Source organism: Fukomys damarensis, unplaced genomic scaffold (genome assembly GCF_012274545.1).
Source record: "Fukomys damarensis isolate Sample0158 unplaced genomic scaffold, DMR_v1.0_HiC HiC_scaffold_12, whole genome shotgun sequence".
NCBI classification, from domain to species: Eukaryota; Metazoa; Chordata; class Mammalia; order Rodentia; family Bathyergidae; genus Fukomys; species Fukomys damarensis.
Window position 1 is genome coordinate 58,059,702 of NW_022900924.1, and position 9,207 is coordinate 58,068,908.

Consider the following 9,207-nt stretch of genomic DNA (forward strand, 5'->3'; position numbering starts at 1 on the left):
TGCAGCATAGCTGAATGATGTTGGGAAGTCATTGCCACGGGCATCAGTACTGAAGTCCCTCTGTGACTCCTGACAAGTGCGGTGAGTGTGGACTTGTGGGGTGGAGAGAAGTTAGCAGCACGGAAGAACGTGGCAGGGACTGCAGGAGCACCTGTGTATCGTTTTCCCCGCCGCATGGTGACTGTTTGTGCACCTCCTCTTATCATTTCCCCTGTTTCGGCTGTGCAGATTAGTGGGTTGCATGTTGGGAGGCGTGTGTGTGCGCGAAACAGACTTTAACTGCCCCCAGTTTGAGCTCCCTGGGCAGGGTCTCTGTGTACGTTAAGCGCAAGCCCCCGTTACCTTCCCTTCCCCTCCATCCCTTCCACGTTCTTGTCATCTTTCTTAGATTCCGTGTATTAGGGAGAACAAGTGATACTTGTTTTTCGAGGTCTGGCCGATTTTGTCAACATGGTGATTTCCCGATCCTACCCTTTCTATAAATGACTGCGGCATGTGTGTGTCTGTTTTCTGTGTCCACCCTGCTGCTCATGGGCACCAGGCCATTTCCATACTGCGGCTGTTGTGAATTGTAGCACTGTAAACCTGGGCACAGGGGTGTCCCTATGGGATGCTGATTCTGATTACTTCAGGTGTGTAACAAGGAGGGCATAGCTGGGTCAGACGGCAGCTCTGGGGTTGTTTGAGGACCCTCCCTTCTGATTTCCGTAGAGTCCGCACCGCACATCCACACCTTTCCCCACACCCTTGCCTGCCTCTGCTGTGCTCTGTGTTCTCGGTGGGAACCTTCTGCCTGGGCTAGGGTCTCACTGTGGCTTTGGCTCCATGTCCCCATGGATCGATGTGGACAGGTCTTCCCTTATTGCAGTGATTCTGTTACAGCGGCGTGTGTACCAGCAAGCAGGGAACGGGTTCAGAGGGCTGGGTGCTGGCGAGCCACAGGGTGTGCGCTGGGTGTGGTCTGCAGTTCAGGCTCTTCCTGCCACAGGTGAGGCCGCTGGAGTCGAGGGTGTGGGACAGTGTTGTGTGCGCACTGTCAGACTCTGTCATCCTGGTTCCCTCCCTGTGACGTGACTCAGGTATGATTTAACAGAGTTTTGGAGTCTTGTCTGACCCCTTTTCGGTTCTTTATCGTCATGGAGCAGGGTTGCTTCTTGGTGTTGGCTTGTCATAAAGCACATTTTAATTGCGAGTCCAACTCATTATTTTTAAGTCAAGAAATATCTGTGGTATGCTGAATCAATAATTGCAGTATTAACTCATGTTTTGTGTTGGTGTGATACTGGATTTGAACTTCTCAGGTCCTTAGGGAACTTAGCTGTAACGTCGGATAAAAATCAGAAGGGCAAAAGTGACTGCTGTTGAAAAGTGTATTTGGTAGAGAGGACCCCCCCAACCTCTGGAAGGAAATTGTGGGTTTGATTGAGGGGCCTCCCTGGTGCACACAGTGCTGCTCGCTCTGGCCAGAAGACCTGGACTGGGCTGTGTGGGTTGCGGGCCGAGCAGTGGCCCCAGTGTGGTGGAGACGGGGTGGAATCTGTCTGTACCAGAAAGTAACAGCCCCTGTGGGGAGAGGAGGAGCAGCTAGGAGGAAGGGGCAGGAACAGGCTGGGGTCATAGACACAGCTGGTGGGGAAAATTGGGGCAAAAAGTCAAATTCTTTGGCAGGTGATTAAAAGTGATTCAAAACAGTGATAGTACTCAGTTTTGAATTACTGGCATTGCTGTTGTGGAATCTCTGTACCCCCAGACTACCTGGAAGCTCTGGTGCACAGTCCCAAGAATCTGTGAGAATCTCAGAGGTGGTCCTTGAAAGGGGCTGGTTTCTGGGCTGATTGGCAGGTGGAGGTCAGGTCCGCTGAGACCGAACGTCTGAAAAGTAACAGGACGCAGCCAGTGAGGCGAGGCGGGGGGAGACCCTCAGGTTGGCCGAGGCGGGCCCAGCTTCTGGTGTGGGTGGGAAGTTGCCTGGTCCACCCTGGGCATTGGCCTCCCTGAGGTGCCTGCAGAGTTCAAGAGGATGCTTTTGTTCTTTCATTCTGGGAAGCAAATAGCAATGGTTGCCTCTGCGCTCTGGGAACTAGGCGCTGGCAGAGATTTTATTTACATCTTGGATGTGGGTGGGGCCTTCGTCTCTAACTAGGGGACATATGCAAATTAGGCTTTGTTTTAAACTGGCCTTCAGTAGAGCAAATGCTTCTTAGAGATCTCAAAACAGCTTTTTACATCTCCTTCATTCTGAAGTTGGTATGAACAGTCATAGCAATGCCTCAGGAAGACTTCCTAACTGTTGGGTTCACTCTTTGTGCATAAGTAAAACTCTTGAAACCCAGGGGCCTCTAATAAAAGGGTTTGTTGGCGTCTCAGGGCCAGGTGCTGGGTGCAGGAGCAGTGACAGGTGTCCATGGGCCCACAGCAGGTGGGCATGGAGAAGCAAAGCACATCCCATCCTGTATCCGGCTCCCCTGGCGCTGGGAGAGAGGCTGGGCTCTGAGAAGCAAGGGGAGCTGGATAGGAGAGCTGGCCTGTGTTGGAGTCTGCGAGCTTCCTGCTGCCCAATTCCAGCCAGACCTCAGGGCATTGAACCTTGCACTTGAAGCCTCTGGCAGTGTGGTGAGGTCTGTGGACTCATTTTCAGAGCGATACTTTGAAAGATAACTCATTTATTATGAAATATCATATATAATATATTACATGCTTCACAATTGCTGAGTAGATTTTGTTTTTAAATCCTTAAAATACATAGAACACATAAAGTTAGGTGGCAAATTATTTGTATTGAAATCTAGTTAATTGTAACAACGAACCTGCTTGGGCCTGGTGCCAGGCCGTGGGCACTTGGCCGTACTTGGCCAGGTCCCTAAGTGCACCTTCCTGTCCCTCACCCAGAACCCTGACCTTACTTCCCAGCAGCCCTCCCTTCTCCTCATCAGCCAGGGAGGAGTGGGAGAGCTGGGCCTCCGGGCCTAGTCGGACCCCTGAGCACAGCAGCCTCCTCTCTCGGTTTCGTTACTTCCTCATTGTGGCGGTGTTGTAGATTGTGTCGAAGTGATTGTTTTCATTCTTGTGTGCACACTTTCCCATTAAATTGCTTTAAACATCTTTATTTTTGGTGGTCAAGCAACAGTGACACACTTCTCCTCTCTTTCCAGAGACCCTTGGTGGTCTTCCTGTTTGTGTTCTGCTATTTACTTTTTGTTTGTAACCTATACATGCATATTTATATGTATAGGGCCCTCCTCGCCCTGAGTAGCTGTTAGGTTTTGTGAGTGGTGGTGATAAAAGCCCCTCATCTACACGCTGTCCTGTCAGCTCACCTGAGCAGTGTGTGTGCGTGTGTGCGTGTGTAGCTGGTGTGAGCTTACGTACAATTCATGTGTATGTAGATATCAGAATATTTCAGTTATATACGCTCCCTTCCCATATTTTCTTTCCTTTGTTTAGAAGCAGGGGTCGAACTTGGGCCCCCTCCCATATTTGCTTTCTTTGTGTTTTTGGTACCGGCATAGAACTCAGAACCTTGCATTTGCGAGGCAGGTGATGGGACCACTGAGGCAAACCCCCGGCCCTCTCCCATATATTCTTGCGAGTAGAGAAAATAATTCCTGAGGTTTGTATAAGCATAGATTGAAATATTTTATTTTCCTCCATTTCCTTTCTTGAATTTTGTTCATAGTTTTTGCCCGAAACTACGCCAGGAACCAACTGTGTTCCTTTGTCCTATACCCTGAAGTAAGTAACATTTGAAAATTTATGTTCATGCCTTCTTTTTTGTTAGAGTCATTGTATATTTTAATGTACATTTTCTCCAAACAGAAATATCTCCTTTTCCTTAAAAATAATATTTTCTTGATCTCTGCAGTTATTGAATAGAACATGAATAAATTGGTTAGACAATTTTCAGTTTTTTATCCTTCACCTCGTTCAACTTGCTGACTATGCAGTCATTTTCATGTGGTTTTATTGTTCAGTTAAATTCTCACTGTAGCCTTCTTTTGATAAGCTAATCAACTGTCATTACTCAACATACATGTGAGTTAAACAGTAAAGTAGTCTGAATTTCCTCATATTCTTCATTTATATACTTAAAAATGCATTTCGTGTCACATTATAATTCATTCTCCGCCGTTCTTCTGAAAGACTAGTCTCACGCATTAGTACTGATTTTTATCAGCATGTATATACTACTTTAATTACCTCGTGTTAGTCAAAGAAAAACAATGCTGCTTTAAAAAGTAGATGGTACTATAATGAAATAGGTTTCTTTTAAAACTTACAACGTTTGGACCCAGCTGTTTACATGTAGTGTGTATCAGGGTCACTTGTGTTGTTCAGGATCCATCGAGCCATGCTGTCTGCGTCCTGTTGCAAGTTGATGTTTTTCACAAACGCTGCTGATTGCGAGATCTAACCACTCTGTTTCTCACTTTCGAATCAGGTCTGAAATGAGTCCCTGAAGGTATCACAGATGGTGTAGACGTGGAATCGCTGGCTGCTTGTCAGTGTGTGCATTTTCAGCTTTGGCTGGCATTGCGGAATTGGTCTTCCTACACGTTAACTGATCTGTCGTAGCAGATGAGTTCCCATTTCCCCACTGTCATGCAGCGCTTCAGATGCTTTGGTTTAATCATCTGTGTGTAAAGTCGAATCTCAGTTGTTCTGCTTCCATTTCTCTGAAGACTAGCAGGGTGAGCCATTTTCAGATACTTCTTGGCTCTGTGGCTCCTCCTTTCTGTGAATGTTCTGTTTGTTTCTTTATTATTTGCTATACTGAGGATCGAACTCAGTACCTTGTGCTTGCCAGGCCTGCGGAGCACCACTGAGCCACATCCTGGCCCTCCTGTTCAGTTATTTACATGTCTTTGGTTCAGTTTTTGGGCTTGTGTTTTTCTCATTGCTTTGTTTTGATGTATCCTGCGTATGAATCGTGACTTACAGGGATTGTAGAATTCTTCTGAGCGGATGGCTTCTCTCATTTGCTTGTGGGGACTTGTGATGCACATGTTGTGTCATTTTAACACAGTGGGCCCTCCACACCTGCAAGTTCAGCACACAAGGACTCAGTCAGCCACAAGTGGAACTATTAGAAGCAAAGTTATATGTGTACTGGGTGTGGACAGACTTCTTGCTAGCAGTTACATTGTAGTAAGTATTGTAAGTGCTCTCGGCTATGTGGGGAAGCCCTGTGTACTCAAATACTGCCCCCTTTCGTATGGGTGACTTAGCACACCAGATCCTGGAGCCCATCCCCCTGAACAGTGAGACCATAGCCCCTCTCCGAAAGCCAAGCCAATGGGGTGCCTGATCTTGGCTTGAGCCTCCAAAGCTGTAAGCTGAGCAGACCTCTCATCCACATGCTGCCCAACTGCAGCAGGAAACCGAATGCTGTGTTTTCTTTTCAGTTTACATATATTTTTGGTGTCATTTAAAACATCCTTTCCTTGGCCGGGATTTAGCTCAGAGGTGCTGCCGCCTGCCTCTCAAGTGCAGGGGCCAGAGTTCAATCCTTGGTTCCAAAAAAAAAAAAAAAAAAAATCCTTTCCTACTCTATCGCAAAGTTATTCTGTATTTTCCTTTAAAGTTTTTCTTTCCATCATTAGATCTTTAAGCTTCTTATAATTCAAAAATACATTCTTTGAATATTTTTAAAAATTGTACCTGTCCAAGGAGGAGTTTGTTTTGTGCAGGGACTGTAATATAGATCATGCCCAAGGCAGGCTGTGATCTTGTTTATGGGAGCAAGTCTGACTGAAGCCTATGTGCCGAGGTCAGAGTGACTCGCACCCAAATTCCATTCCCACATTCCCACAAGTAAACCTTCTGACCAGAAGGACAGTGTTCTGATCACAACCGTATGTTCTGTCTGCTCTGTTCCTCATCGAGAATGCTTTGTCTGGTCCTTTATGGGCCTTGTTTACATTAATTTCCATAGAAAGTGCATGCAGCTCACCTTTGCCCCAGTTATTGTCAGTAAAAGTCAGTGCCTGGGACTGGCCAGGGCTGCGCCAGTTGTACCAGCATTGGTTGTCCTGGCCCGGCTTTCTCCTAGTTCTGGCTTTTATTTCTCTGGCCCGCTTTGCGGACTGGGCCATCGTGCCCAGTGGGGACCGGAGCCCACTGCAGGTCCTGGCAGTTTTGCACTGTTGTCACTCTGGCTCGTGTGCGCATCTCTGCCTGCTGCCCTGTGAGCTCCGCCTGGCTCCACGCTGCGCCCTCCATGACCATCTGGTGAATATAGCGCCTGGTAGGGTCAGCCATCTCACTGCGTGCTTTCTTGACACACTTCTGCTGTCTGTGACCTCTGCTTTCCCTGCGTGCTACAGAACCAACCCTAGGAGCTCAGGGAAGGATGGTGGGCCATCCACTGTCTTTGCATCTGAGTGGTAGGTTCATCTGCAGAGACCTGGCCTCTCTGAGCTTCTGTTGAGACTGCACTTCCCCTTATTTATTCGCGTCTCTAATGCTCTTCATTTCTCTGTGCAGATCCAAGTTTTTGACTATAGGTTGTTTTCCATCTCTTCGAAGAATCTCTTTTAATGTTGGCCATATGGCAGACTTTCAGGCAAAAGAAATTCCTCGTGAGTGTATGTATGATAATTTCAGTTGGCTCAGAATTCTGTAGGTTTTTCTGTCTTAGCACTGCACATTTCCCTCCAATGTCATGGATCCAGTGAAATACAGAGGGGAATCAGCCCACTGCTGGTTAAATTTATGCTCAGCAAAGCCCAGGACCAAGGCGGTGTCTACTGTCTGCAGTAGCTCTGGGTTCCCGAAGCATCCTTGACTTTGTTCATCCTTTAGTCTCTGGGTTTCCCCAGGAATTCCTTTTCAGCCTAAGCCTTTGTCTGAAGCTTTCTAGTAGCATTTCTGCATCACTCTGCAGGGCGCTGTGGATGTTGTGGGAGGTGTGGGGCTGAGAGTGATCTCTAGTTCTTGGACTGGGTCCCACCCTGGTGCATGTTTGTGCACAAGGGGACCTTCCCACATGTGCTTGTCAGCATCTCCTCCCTGCAGGCAATGCAGGGAGGCCAGAGGGGACTGGACATAGGTGTTTCTCTTCCTCTGGGTCAGGAAAGTTCCGGAAAGCCCCAGTAGGTTTGGCTGTGTGTGGTAAAATAGCTTCCCTTGAGTTCAGGCCTTCGTTAAGAAGGAAAGAATTCTCGGGGCATATTTCAGAATGGATAGTTTTCCTTCCCTGCCGGGAGCTTCTGGGGACTCTTTTCCATTTTCACCTAAGAGCTTGGTGGGGCTCCTGGAGCATGAGGTCCTGGAAGTGTGAAGATCCCCTAAAGCCCTGAGTGTTTTTACTTGAGGATGTCCACCGCCGGTCTCCAGTGCTCATTTAGCTACCTAACACTCTGGCACCAATGCCTTCTGCCCCTGTGAGCCGCCGTCTGGATCTGCCTGCTCTGGTTTGGGGATGGCATTGGTCCTGTGGCTTGAGCCGTCTGCTGCATCTCAGAGAAGCTGTTGGCTTTCATTCTGTTCTCTCATGACGGCAGCTGTGATGAATTCTGAGCCTGTTTCCTGTTCACTGGCACTGGGCCCGATGGGTCTGTTGAAGGCCATAGTACTATATGAGTTATTTTCACATAACTTTATGCTTGTATGCCTGTAAAGTTCATGATGTCATAGGTGGTATAGAGCTTTATTGTTGCAAATGCTATTTTTTTCCAAATTGTGTTTGTTGGTTGCTATAGGTAAACAGGAAACTAGATTTTTGTGTAGTCATTTTCTGTCTTCCAGTTTTCCATTTTCTGTTCATATTTATTTTTCAGACCTTCAGATGGACACATATCACTTATTTTAGCGCCACTACCTCCTTCATGTATATTGTTAGCATTTTTAAGTTAGAAGAGGATCACATTGACGGGGGTTGATGCTAGGCTGCCTTCCTTTCCTTTGTGTAGTCTTGCTGTTGTCATACCTGGAATTTTAAAGTTCTCAGAACACTCTGGTGGAGCATGATAGCTGAGCTTTGAGTGAGTGGTGAGACATCACAGTAGAAGAGAACAAAACACGCCTGCTACTTAAGAGTTCTTGTACAACTGTCAGCTGGAACTGTGTGTGAGCTTGTCCCATGACATGGAAGTAGGACGGGTGGACAAGGCTGGGCCACCAGGCACACACACAGCTTTCTCTGTGCATCGCCTCGCTCACCCTTGGCACCGAGGAAGGAGCAGGTGCACAGACGGTACAGGTTCACAGTGCCTCGTGGCACTTTTGTCCGTGCACATCGCACACTTTGGTCACCCCCCAACCGCCCTGACAGTCCCTCGACAGTAGGCTTTTCAGTTAGATTATGCTAATGGCTTATTCTTTTTCACTGATATTTTGGAAGAAAAGAACTTGTTATTTTGGGTTGTTTCAAACACTATTTGAGTGTGGTCTGTCTGATATAACTGGCTTCTCATAGGAATGATTTGTATAATGTATTTCCATTTTTGGGGTCTATTTTTATAAATAACTTGTTTGATGTATTTGTAAAGCGGGGATTATTGCCTCATTTTCTCCAGCATTTTGATCATTGTTCAGCCTAGACATAAGTGATGATAACCAGCGTGTGCTTATTAATTTGATGGTTTAATGCCAACCTACATCAGCCAGTTTTGCATTGTCTTGTAAATTTCTCCTCCTAAGCACTGAGTTTTCAGAAAGTGCTCTTTTGATTTTCTTAATGTCATTTTGACCGGAGGACTTTTTCAGAGTTAAATGAGCTTGGCGGTTTGTTCAGTGTCATGAAGAGTTTAATCCCGGATGTTAATCTGCGAACACCGACCCCCCTTCGTGGTCCTGTCAGTGGAGAGGCGTGGGTGGGGTTGGCGCTCGTCTGTTTTGTGTGGAGAGCTGAGCCGAGCCTCTCGCCCTCCTCCAGGTCATCCAGTACATCCTGCCGCCCTTGGTCTCCCTGGTTCAGAGCCAGAACGGTAAGTGCGGGGGGGCCCCCCAGCTTCCCCCGCAGGCAGCTCCCCGCCGAGTCACGCCAGGCCCTTCTTCCCTTGCAGTGGAGTGGCGGCTCTTCAGCCTGCGGCTGCTCTCGGAGACCACGTCCCTGCTGGTGGACCTGGCGGCTGAGGATGGGGAGGAGGAGGCCGTGGCCAGCGGTGAGCACGACCTCCTGGCGCTGGTGCGTGACGTCCTGCTGCCAGGGTGAGTGCGGGGCCTGGCGTGGAGGGCGGTGCTCCAGGCCTCCGTGTCAGAGCTGGG

At 47.9% G+C, this 9,207-nt stretch overlaps 1 protein-coding gene across 10 annotated transcripts in view; it reads left to right on the forward strand.

Moving 5' to 3' along the window:
• Window positions 1–9,207, forward strand: part of Ulk4 (unc-51 like kinase 4) — a 340,955-nt gene that overhangs the window by 130,887 nt on the left and 200,861 nt on the right. For all 10 annotated transcript variants that reach the window (XM_033762656.1, XM_033762658.1, XM_033762653.1 and 7 more), the window contains 2 exons: window positions 8,876–8,927; window positions 9,006–9,150. In XM_033762656.1, the coding sequence (XP_033618547.1) occupies window positions 8,876–8,927; window positions 9,006–9,150 (197 nt within the window). The remainder of the gene's footprint in view (window positions 1–8,875; window positions 8,928–9,005; window positions 9,151–9,207) is intronic.